A 13,322-nucleotide genomic window follows, 5' to 3' on the forward strand; every position below is an offset into this window, starting at 1 on the left:
TAGCAATTCATTGATTATTGTAAAACTAAAAAAGAGAAAAAAAATTAACAGAAACTTAATACCATTTTTAATTAAAGTACTAATTGTCCAAAAAAAGAATGTAATTGAATGCGTACCTGGTCCCAATTCGATGTGGTCGGGCAAGTTGTAGCGGCCGCCGGCATGGACACGGAGCCTACTCCAACAGCGCCGGGGAATACGCCCCCACCGATGTCATTCGACTCGAATAGCCGAAGGACAGACCGGTCTCTTATATCATGAAGATGACTACTGTAGACAAGAAAAAAAACTATTTAAGTCCCTAGTTACATATATCCTTCCTTCTTCCCTGATCTTATAGTATCCTTTATTTCACCAAGAAAATCTATGATCATCCGGTTCTTAAAGCACATACCTCACCAGCAATAACAAATTAACATGCATTTGTTATTGACAGATCATAATCATTATCATCAACATCGCTTTCATCATCACGAGCCTACACCAGTCTGCTGTAGTACATATCCTTCCTCACCTCCTCGCACTTCATCTATACAGTTATAATTTGAACCGAACCTCAAAAAATTCTCGAAAATTCTCAAACGTCTAGTTTAGGTTTCATGTCGAGCACAAACGTGTAAGAAGCGTTAATACGCTTCAAGTGGCAGTGAACGTAAATTGTGTTTATGATCGGCGTCGGACGATATATTGCATAATGTATTCAGGCGGCACATCCGAGCTGCAAAGCTTTGATGGTCTCGATTCACATAATATACCTAACGTGTAATCAACATCTCACCAATTAAGTGATAGTTTCCACTGCCGTAACATGAGCATATATTTTCATCACGCTCAATTTCTTTAACCCTTAATCAGGCATAGTATTCCTAGTATTTATCGACCACCTAGGTAATTGGAGTTTTATAGTGATCTTTGTCTTTTTTTTAATTCATAAAACCTTTATTTGATTACCAATATTTGTATCTTTCGTATGAAGCTAAACATTTTTTACTAAACAATTCATTTTGGGAAAAACCATTATTCAAAGAAAGAAGTGATCATTATTGTTGGATTTATTTAATTTATTAATCAAAGCAAAAATTAATCTGTGGTAATTCATTAAGAAACGGCTTAACTCACGTGTGATCGTCCGGTGACGGCACTGATTGAAGATGGACCCCCGATGGGTCCGAAACTAGTCGGTGCCGTCACCGGACGATCACACGTGAGTTAAGCCGTTTCTTAATGAATTAATTACACTGGTCTGCAAAAAAATTTTTTTTTCTCTCCTTCAAATGTTATGCAGTTATCTTGTCTGATACAACAATACTGAACATAAATATATCATTCAAAGTTTTCTAGCACATATGTATTCTTTGGGATGGAATTTTAAGAAAAACAATTTTTTAATATGAAATTTTTATCACTTATTTAATTACTTAAATAATGTTCGATGTACACTATTACACAACCTTTAAAACGCATATGACAATATCATTACTAGTTGTTAATCCCATTTTACTTAGTCGTTTTTTTTTCCTTTTCATATTTTATAATGGAGTTTCCTGATAAATCGACTAACAAAAATCTGCAAGCATTGCTTCGGACCATTTTCCGTTGTGTCCTCTCTATGTGCAAAATATCGTGATGAAACCTCTCACAGTCTTCATCAGATACTTTTCTGAGATTTGGTGCGAAATTTTAATTGAGAGTGTAAAAAATGAATTTTAAGAAACATGTTACTTTTTTGAGCCTTGCAGGAAATAAGAAGTTCTTGTTTGATTTCCTGATAGTTCTGATTTTTTTTTCCAAGAAAATTTTGGCACAAATTTTCTATAAAAGCAGTCTGCGCCCTTTTTCGAATTGATTTAAATTTATTTTAAAACTTGAGTCCTTCATAAGCTCGCGTATTTGAGGACCTACAAAAATTCCTTCTTCTAATTTCGCCTGATCCGGGGAAACTTTGTTTTCTAGTACTGAAAGTACTGGGCTTTCACAAAGTTTTTCATAAGACCAAACTTTATATGAAGTGGTGGAATTTTTTTTTTTTCACTAGGAACGAAAGGATATTCCTTTACATTTTTAGATACAGGAGTCAAACTCAGAGAGGTTTTGATTTTGAAAAAAAATCGTTCTTTGTGGTCAGCTTTTTACTACACTCGGCGTCAAAAAAATCGCACAAAAAATAATTTTAATACTATTTTAACACAACAGGCCAATGACAATGTTGTGGTTTGAGGGTATCATTCGAAAGGTAATTTTATTAGCTTTCAGGAATTTTAATTGAATTTTACTTTTATAACGAGACGAAAGAGAAATTAAAGAAAAAGACAGGGTATGTACAAATTTGCAAATTAATAATTTAAAAAAAAACTTAATAAACACAAAAAAAGTTCTTAAAACCTAGTATTACCCCCCCTTGCATTGATAACGGCTTCCATGCGAACTTTCATGGACCTTACAAGGGTCGCAACAGCCTCTTGGGGTATTTGTTCCCACTCTTCAAGTACCGCATCTTGGAGCTCTTGAAGAGTGGTTGGAGCTGGATATCGAGCTCGCACGCGCCGTTTTAGGTCATCCCAGAGATGTTCTATTGGGTTAAGGTCTGGACTTCGTGCTGGCCAATGCATAACAATTCCCAAAGTAACTTACCAACTCCACTTAAAATTTCATTTGCTAAGCACAGTGAGTTTTTTTCAGCCACTATAAAGGGAACCATTAAGCTTACCACCAACTTAGGCATTCAAGGGACTCTGGGGGACGTGCTGTTCTGCCGCGAGGTGCCCCACAACCTGCTGTCGGTGTCCAGAATGCAACAAGCTGGCCACACCGTGGTCTTCGGGCAACATGGTGCCGACGTACGCAAGGACGTTAAAACCATTATGCGAGGTAGACCCGTAAACAATTTAATTACTATTGATTTTTTGACATCTCTAAATGGCCCTGCTTTCCAATTGTGTAGTTCCGATAAAAATAATTACAAAATATGGCATCAACGAATAGGTCATATGAGTAAAGGTAAATTTTTAGAAATCAAAAATAACAATTTGGTTGAAGATATTGATCAGATCAGTTCAGTTGCACCGGATGATCAGTTATGCGAGGCGTGTATAAACAGAAAGCAGAGTCGATTGCCATTTAACCAGGAAAAAGATAAAAATTATATAAAGCGAGCGTTATATAATGTACATTCGGAAGTCTGTGGACCTGTCACTCCAACAATTGTTGACAACAAAAATTACTTTGTTCTTTTTGTCGATGAGTATACGCATTATTGTGTGACATACCTACTGACTTATAAATCAGACGTGTCTTTTGCTTTCAAAGATTTTGTTGCAAAAAGTGAGGCTAAATTTAACACTAAAGTAGTTAATTTATACTCTGATAACGGTGGGGAATGTCTATCTACCGAGATGAATAACTACTGTGTTGAGAAAGGAATAACATATCATTTAACAGTTCCTAGAACCCCACAACAAAACGGAGTTCCAGAGCGGATGGTCTTTTTTTTTGGGCGGCGCTATGCCGCCCTCTCATTCCCCCTAACATGTTTTGGGTCAGGGACCTGGGGTGCGGATTTTTCTTTATTTCAAATAACTTAAATCTAATATCACAATGATAATTGTTAAGTCTAAGTTAAAAATTTCGTAAAACATTACAACTATATACAATTAAAATAAATTCTTACAATAAAAATTAAAATTAAACCAATTTCAAATGTCCATGAAATCCACAAATTTAAATTACAATTATAAAATAAAAAGTTAAAACAATATATAGATATTAATTAATAATTAAAACAATAAATTACTATATCCTACACCCTATTCCTTTCCATAAAATATAAGTGTTGCCGATACAAACGGACCTCCTTTTATATATGTTTTATTAACAATTTTATATTTTTAAATATGGAACATTTTTGTATTTTTCTTCCTTTTTTATGCAAAATTGTATTAGTGTAATATATATATTGTTTCAAGTGAGTGCTAATCGTTTCTTTTCGCCTTTTTATTCAATTATTTTTATTTTCATTTTTAATTCTTTTCTAAATTATTCCAAACTAGCGGTCGCCCGCGACTTCGTCAGCGCAGAATGAATAAATAAAAAATGCCTAAGTTATATGCACACATCAGCTTCCTTCCAATAAAAGCCTCGTCAAAATCGGTCCAGGCTTTTGGAGGAGATTACTCGGAACAAAAGCGGATTTGATAGAAAGACAAAAAAAATGATTTTTTTTGTTATAAACAAAGTAAATACAACATGTTCGCGAAATATGATTAATTTTATTCGATATAGCTGTGCTCGCGACTTCGTTCGCGTAAAATACTGTTTTCGGGTAGCATTTTTTAAGGCTTATTATTTTACTTAACCGAAGTGCTATGCGTTGATGTATGGATGTAGACATAGAGAGGTGTACCAGGACTGCGCCAAATGTAGGTGCTTGATCTCTGCCTACCCCTCTGGGTTACGGGCGTGAATTTAGTTGTTGTTGTTGAGTTATTTTACTTAAACTTATAAAAATTACAACAAAACATATTAAACTTACAAAATATTCACATAAACATCATATACTCCTAAACATATCCCCTAATCCCTTTTGTTATATTGCAACAAATGAGCAGCCTTAGAAAGAAGTTTCATGTTTCTAACTGTAAAAATGACGATACGTCCATACAAATTTCCACCTCCACTTTTACCCCATTACAAACACTTTTTCGTGTTGAAAAGTAGTCTTTGCTTTTCTCAGGCTCTAAACTAAATATCAGTAAGGGTAACAGCAAAACAGATTAAATAAAACATTCACCAAAACCTCACATATTCCCAAACAAATTTTCATCCCCTATTGTTATTTAGCACCCTTAAGGGTAAAATTTCTACAAAAATTTAATTTCATATTTATTTATATCAAATGAGCAGCCTTAGAAAGAAGTTTCAAGCTTCTAACTGTTAAAATGACGATACTTCCATACAGATCACCACCCGTGGGGGTGGTTTCAACCCCTTACAACCTTTTTTTCGCGTTAAAATGTAGCCTATATCCTTCCTCGGGCTCTAGACTATCTGTGTACCAAATTTCATTTAAATCGGTTCAGCAGTTTTGGCGTGCAAGCGAGACAAACAGACAGAGTTACTTTCGCATTTATAATATTAGTAAGGATAGTAAGGATTACCGCTCGTGCCTTTCCTTCCTCTACAACAAGCATTTAATCTCAGGTAATATTTATTTCATAAGACAGTCTCTTTCTTATCTAAACAAAAAAACAATCGATTGAAAACTACCGAACGACACGTTGAAAGACTAGAACCAAGAGATACAGAATCGTCCATAAAATATTTAAATAATTAATGAGTTCACTAGTATTAATTTCATAATTTTTAAATTTCTATTTTACATACAATAGTCGTTGGATGCGAAAGTCGAAGGAACGTGTACCGTGGAAGCATTGGGAAAGGCCCTATGCCCAGCAGTGGGCCGATAAAGGCTGTTGATGATGATGATGAGGATAGAATAGTTTTAAACATTCGTTAATCCTATGTCTTTTTCTAAATTCGCTTTTCCAATATTGGTTGCTATGGTAACCTTTTATCAAGCGTAATATTTTCTTTTATTATTATAATTTTCAGCGATTAAAATAATAAATGCATGCTAAGCAGCGTGCAACAGTTAGTCTACGCGCCTATCTTAAGAAGTTAAAATGATAGGTATGTTTGTTTACCAGAGCGATAATTTTAGGTATTAAACTTAAAAAAAAAATCATACGCCAACTGAACCCTAAAACTTTATTAAAATGCTAAGCATATTCTTGTAACCGTGAATTTTGACTGCCGGAACTTGTATTTTGAGGGATGATAATATGTTTACATATAAGTGTGTCAGCAGTGGAAACCCACCCCCACGAAACCCGTCTAAGAATAAATATACTTACGGACAACGGTAGTCATGTTCGTGAAGAAACTCTTTACAACCTATCGGCGTGCAATATCTGTTAAACATGTTTCACACAAAAATAGGACTTGAACCTAACACCATAGACCGGAACGTCCCGTACGGCAATGCCAAGGACGCGATAAATACTGATGCAATTTTCCCACTGCACCCCATAGAGGGCGCACGAGATACTGCGCAGCACTGCCCTAAATAAGAACGACATGTCCTAGTTTTGAGAAATAATAAAAAAAAAATATTTTGCCCTTAGACATTGTATTACTATAGGTTTCGAATGTCGTTAAACTTGTATTAATACATATTGCCATCCCTTGCAACATTATCTTTGACAAAACAGGGACAAATATCACCGCAGCGGATTTTAAAGTTGACTTAATAAACAAATGACATAATATTTTATAGCTAGCTGTCGCCTCCGACTCCGTCTGTGCGGAATTAAAAAAAAAGTTCTATATCTGGCCAAATTTCATCAAGAACCGGTGAGCCGTTTGAAAGATATTTACCTTCAAACAAAATTCTAACATTCATTCATATCTTTCTAAACATTCGTATTTATAATATTAGTAAGATATATACGAGTAGTATGAAAGTATGATATGTAGACTTAAAATATTAAAGATAAAAATATTAAAGATGAGAAAATAATAAGATAAATACAATGTAACGGAAATTAGGACTATTATTGATATTAAGTAAACGAAACACGTAAACAATAGATATGAGATTATCGGTAGAATAAAATCCGATATTAACGACAGTTGCTATTTGCTTATGAAACTCTTACAACTTGTAAGAGTTCGTTTAAAAACATTTTTAGCATTAACAAATTATCATTAGTGATGTGAAATTCTGATAGTAAATGAAGTCATTCAGGTAATCTAAACATTTCAAATTGTAAAAGACAGCGAAGTAAACAGTCATATTTTATCTTATACTGGTTTTACTTTTCAGCCATCACAATAAGCTTTGAAAGCTTTGGTTTAGTTCAATACATTAACTTGTTGCTGACCCATCTATCGTGTATCTTAATTGATTAAATAGCGTTTTCAGCCAAATAAAAAAGCCACATTGGTAACATATAGAGCTTTGTTCTTTTCGAATGTGCTAAAGAGTGTGCGAGGACTATTTTTACAAATTTTTAACAATTTAAAAAAACTTACCGTACATCCTCGAGCTCGTAAAACATGTCCTTAGAGGAATCATGAATGTAAATCTTGACCATTGGCGATTCCATATACTGCATCGTCAGCTGTTTGGGGAAACTTCGAACGAAGAGAGCTTTCACAGTGTCGATCGATGTAATCTCGTTCGGCAAGAGAGCGCGTTTTGTCTCGTTTCTATATTGCAGGAATACTAGACCTAAAGGAACGTAAAACAACATAAATAAATATACTAATATCAAAAATTTCAAACAAAACGTCAATTTGTTAATTTTGCAATAGCAGTTTAACCCTACAATAAAAGAATAAAATTCAACCATAGACCACAAATTATTAAAATAAAATTCTAAATAGGTAAATAGTTTAACGAAAAGGTAAAGGTAAAGTATTGTACAGCCACAGATTAAAATTTAACTTTTTATAGAAAGTTTAATATTAAAAATGGAATCAGAAATATTTGATTGCTGCGATAAAAACACCTACCAAGGGGGCGTTCTAAAGTTTTGCTCGGAGTTCTAACAACTGGTAATGAGGATCTTTGCTTGCCACCGCGCCTGAAGCCAGTCGATGCTGTTTCCACTTCAGACATAACACCGGGATCATCTTCGAATAGAAGAGCGTTGTTTGTTGGTGGATAGTTTCGTTGCAGCGGATGCTAAAATTGAGAAAAACATGTAGACACCACAAAGACAAAAGTAGACAAATCAGTAGTCATTTATATTTGATTTTGTCGTACGCTTGTCGTATTAACGTTTTTAATATAGGCCGATTAATAAACATTAGCAGTATAAATGACTCTAAAACTTTTTTTCCTACCGAAGCCTTTCTATAAATAACAATGAATTTCACTCACGCATACTTTGAACATATAGTCGGTCTATTCTGTACGCTAATTATTATTATTATTTTGTACTATATTCCTAAAATGTTATATCTCTATCAACCATCCATACCACAAAGCGTGAGGAGAATTAACAACCTAACTATCCTTTGTAGGCAACATATCTGCAACTCTAGCTTGTAACGTAGTAGAGTAAGATATCAAGAATTTGTTCAGTGTCAATAGAAACATTTGACCAAAGTAAACATTAAACATTAAATATTTGATGTAACAACTTTGTCAACAGTGAAAGAGACAGATTTAAATTTTAACCCTGTGTTTCGATTTCAAATTTCTACAAACATTCCAGCGCAGCATTGGCTTGCCTTTTCCTGCTTAAGTAAATAATTATTTCCAACGCACACATATTATTATCCAGTACTTAGTTAATATTATTACTACTTAATTAAATTAAATATTTAATTTAATATATGAAATGAAATCCCATATTTTCCACGCTTTTAATAATAACAGTACATATTTTTTTCATAGTTCAGTTTTTCTTTTACACAGCTCATTGATAAAAAACTGTTGTTAGATTTAAGTATATTTTAAATTACGTTGGAAACTAAATTAATACTACTCGTTTGGCCCCTTCTCCTATAAAAAATAAAAAAACTATGTATGAAACAATGTGATATGAGGAAAGATGTTCGCTTGAGGAGATTGTGAGAGCTTAATATTTAGTTATTACCATGCAGTGTATTTTAGAGATGGATGTGAACAAGAAAATTGTTAATCTTAATTAATAATTTTAATGGCTCCCATTTTCACAGATGTTACTATTGATATGTTTCACTGACATTTTCACAACGAATCTTAATTTTCAAATGTTTTCCAAATTATATGTCGATGATATGAAAATGGTATTTAATGTTTAACCCATTTTTACACATTTTTATCGGATATTTATCCAAAGCAATGGATATTTATGTTTTTGCGAATCGAATATTTATTTCATTGTCAAGCATTGTACCAAAACACATGTATTTCTAATTGCACTCTATCCCGGGCTCCTATAATCCCTTTGTTTTCGCTTATCCTGCCCCCACTCCCATTATGCATAAGCCGAGCAGTGCCCAGGTAATCGTCGTATGAACCGCACGAGCATCTTAGTGCCACTATAAGAGCTCATCTTAAGCTAGTATAATATTTGTTAATTAAAAGCTTAAATTAATAACTTTTGACGACTTCATATCATACGGTGTTAATGATATTCAAAGATATGAAATCTAAAATACGTTTCATACGAGTATTACCTAATATAACTATTCTTAAAAATGAAGCCAAAAATCATTTTTTTTAAATCAAGACGAAGAACTAGAAGCAATGGGTTTTATTAACGAAATGGCATGTTTTTTGCATATAAAAGTGATGGCATAGTTAGCTGCGTATAAGGTAAAGGAAGAATTTTGGCAAAAATCTTATCTGGAAAAACGTCAACGAAGTAAGTCCCTTAACTTGGTGGAAAGGAATATGTTCTTCAACAAATTTAAATAAAGTTGCAATACACATACTTTCAGCACCATGTACTTCGGCCGCGACAGAACGATCTTTCAGTACACACGCACACATTCACAATAATAAAAAAAAATCGCTTGACTACAGAAAACGCAGCAAAAATTACTTTCATTAAATATAATTGGAATATGTTTCATTAAATTGAAGAGAGTGAAAATTAAACGCAAGTTAAAGTTATTTGTTTAAAGTTAACCATACCAAAATTATACTGCTTTTGGGGCTGAGAGAAATAGCTAAAACAAGTGAAAAGAAGATCCCTTGATGTATTTTGATAATATGCACGAATTGCACACATTTTTGTAAATTTAATTTACCATTTCACACTTATTATGACGACACTTGTTTCACTATACATTCTGTAACACATTAATTCGATCTGTTCACACTTGATTATGTTGATTGCAATTGAACCTGGAGTCAGTAAGTGGTGTTCGTACTTCAAGTATTAGACTATAAGTGTAAAAGTATAAATGAAGAAAAGTGTTTTCGAGCCTTCTTTTGATTTTTCCTGTTGTTCACGACTTTCCCGGGCGCACAATGACAGCACGTCTACAAGTTTCTAATGCAAAGATTCATCATCATCATCATCATCAATCTGCCCTTATCCCTATGGAGGGTCGGCACAGTATGTACTACTGAATTTACTCCCTTCTTACGCATATCCTCTTTTACATAATCCATCCATACTTTCTTTGGTCTTCCTCTACCTTAATAGCCATCTACATTCAATCTCTTTACTTTTTTGTTTATATGATTATCATCCCTCCGCATAACATGTCCAAACGACGCTAACCTTCTGCTCCTCAATTTCTCGATGTTACGGTTATCGGAGTAAAGTAACGGCAGTTGACTTTAACGGAAATTAATAAAAGCGTTAACATTTTTTCAAGTTAACTTAAAAGTTAATCCGTTAAGCAAAATGTTAACTTCGTTATTTACGATTAGATGATTTTGTTTGAACTACTTATTAATATTTTAAATATAGTTTCAAAAATAGCTTTTAGTGCTCTAATTATTATTATTATTGCTATCACATTACTTTAGCATAAGTATTTTGTCAAATTTTAACATTAATATTACATACGAGGAGGTACCTAATAATTATGTATTCAAAAGTTGTTTTTTCATTAAATTGATTAATAAAGCATATTACATATAATTTTTATTTTTGCTTTTCTTTCATTACAATCTCGTTTATTCGAGAAATAACAAAGTTTATGATAAATTACATTTTTGAAATTGCAGATAGTTATTATCCATGTTTTTGGATAAAAACTCGAAAAAAAGATGGAAATTATGGGTATTTATCCATTTCGAGTTTTTAATCGGTTGAAATCCCAACACTAGCTGCATCATAATTCATTTCATTCGTTAATTCATTCATTAGTTAATATTGGGTTAGTACCTGTATCAGTGATTCCCAAAATCCAAGGGAGATATCGCACATCCGATGGAGGAAAATAAATTTCATAAGATTGTACAAAAAATATCAGCAATTGGTTCACCCAAACAAATTTTTTAGTGGACTCACAGAGACAAAAATGTTTTGGGAATCTCTGATTAATATCATGTTATTTCCAAAACCAGCAAAAGATTAAAAAAAAACCTCAAACAAGACGTAATATGCTTTATACCTTTCTCATTCGAGGATCTAACATTTTCTGGTTGACGTCACGATATTTGGTAACAGTTGCATATTCTGGCATGTTCTTTGCAGTTGTTACGGGTGCATTACGCTGAAGAGCAATCAGGATAAAAAATAACAAAAACATAAAAAAAAGTAAAAAAAAACAAACTCACAATCAAAAGCAAGAAAACATAACAATTGAGAAGAAGAGTCGAGTAATTAATAAGAAAATAAATTATTATAAGGCAAGATATTATTATAAGAAATTATTGGTGTAACTAAAGTAGGAAAAGATTAGAAAATTTCATAAATTTATTCCTTATACCTAACATTTTAACTGTAATTCAAGATAAATAAGAAAACAATAACATTTCACATCATTGAGCTCATGAATAAGTATTTGAAACTGCAAAATTTTAGGTTAGTTTACTTCCCAATGTTCCATAAATTTATAATATTTTCAACCATTTTTTTGAATTCAACATAATTTTTCTGATTCAATGAAAGTACGTTGAAAACATCTAAAATTGCAAGCAAGATAAGTGTTACTAGTCTATAGTGTAATGTTACTAACCTCAAGCTCCAACGAATTGATTTGATTAGGGTGGTGAGGATGCAGGTATAGATGGTTACCAGCGAGTGTGTGCCGGCGAGGATCTTCCCGGCGCGACGGTCGCCCCCGCGGCGGCACACGACCCGCCTCTCCATCCGACAGCCCACCTGAATAAATCCAAAAATTGTAAACCAAACCCATTAAACCCGCGAATAAGATCTTACTAAACTAGCGCGTACCATCTTTCCACTACATCACCACTTAACATCGTGTTGGGATTACGATGATGGAAGCGCTAGTTTATACATTTAATAAAAAGAACGTTAATTCTAAACTTGCATAGATGTGGGCTGATGGCATTACAGAAACTATCCTTTTCATCATCAACCTGAACTTATCCCTATGGAAGGTCGGCACAGTATGTACTACTCCTCCATATGTACATCTTTATCAGCCGTTACATCTGAATTTACCCCCTTCTTACGCATATCCTCTTTCACACAATCCATCCATACTTTCTTTCGTCTACCTCTACCTCTACAAATACAAATATACTTTATTGTGCACTATCATACCTCTACCTTTATAGCCATCCACATTCTATCTCATTACTTTTTTGTTTATATGATTATCATCCCTCCGCATAGCATGTCCAAACCACGCTAACCTTTTGCTCCTCAGTTTCTCGATAACTGGCGCTACTTTCAAACTTTCTCTGATATACACATTCTTAACTTTATGTTTTCTTGTCACACCACACATCCATCTTAGCATACGCATCTCAGCTACATGCAATCTTCTTTCATCCGAAACCTTGGTGGCCCAACATTCAGATCCGGACAATACGACAGGTCTTACGATTGACTAGTAGATCTGTCCCTTAAGCTTGGGTGGCATTCTTGGATCACAAGTCACACCAGTGACCTATCGCCATTTCATCCAACCTTCATTTATTCGGCTTTTCACATCCCGGTCAACACCACCGTCGTATTGGACAGAACTATACTTTTATTTATTGGAATATAAAAAAAAAACTAAAAAATTCGCTAACTATTGAGTTACAAGCTCCTAATTCATATAATTTTCTTGATTTTTTTTAAGTATCATTCAATTCATTCGATTATTATACATATATGAGTCTTTCATATACATTCAAATATTATCAAAATATTTATCAAAGTAAACAAAAATAAAAATATACCTAATGAAAAGACTTAAAAACCATTCATACATCCTTTTTCCTACTCCATTCCTACATCTCAATTGTCAAAATATTCATACAAAACCATATAAATCCCTCTTATTACTTTAATAAAAAACAAACATAGTACTATAAGTATTTGTACTAACTCTGGATACTGACAACCAATCCACACTTCAGATCCATTCGTCATAAACATTTAACTGGCATACATTCTTTACCTCCTGACCTATATATATATATATATATATAGGTCAGGAGGTAATATATATTCTTTATTATTTTATGTTCTTTTTGGGGAGTTTTAATAAAAGACAAAAGCATAGATAAGACATTTAATACATATTTCGCAGAAAACTATTACATTTTCATATATTTCAACCGGGACTACTTTTTCTGTAACATTTTATATATTATGTAAATATTTACTCTTTATTTTTTAAAATCTGTT

The 13,322-nt window shown here is 33.2% G+C and overlaps 1 protein-coding gene across 2 annotated transcripts in view; it reads right to left on the bottom strand.

Annotated features, from left to right (window-relative positions):
* LOC106715924 (coiled-coil domain-containing protein AGAP005037) overlaps nucleotides 1-13,322 on the bottom strand; it is a 173,137-nt gene that overhangs the window by 55,765 nt on the left and 104,050 nt on the right. For both annotated transcript variants that reach the window (XM_045686054.1, XM_045686055.1), the window contains exons 4-8: nucleotides 11,692-11,837; nucleotides 11,125-11,226; nucleotides 7,573-7,744; nucleotides 7,090-7,288; nucleotides 117-270 (exon numbers count right to left, since the gene is read on the bottom strand). In XM_045686054.1, coding sequence (XP_045542010.1) covers nucleotides 117-270; nucleotides 7,090-7,288; nucleotides 7,573-7,744; nucleotides 11,125-11,226; nucleotides 11,692-11,837 — 773 coding nt within the window. The remainder of the gene's footprint in view (nucleotides 1-116; nucleotides 271-7,089; nucleotides 7,289-7,572; nucleotides 7,745-11,124; nucleotides 11,227-11,691; nucleotides 11,838-13,322) is intronic.

The sequence above is a fragment of the Papilio machaon genome, chromosome Z (genome assembly GCF_912999745.1).
Source record: "Papilio machaon chromosome Z, ilPapMach1.1, whole genome shotgun sequence".
NCBI classification, from domain to species: Eukaryota; Metazoa; Arthropoda; class Insecta; order Lepidoptera; family Papilionidae; genus Papilio; species Papilio machaon.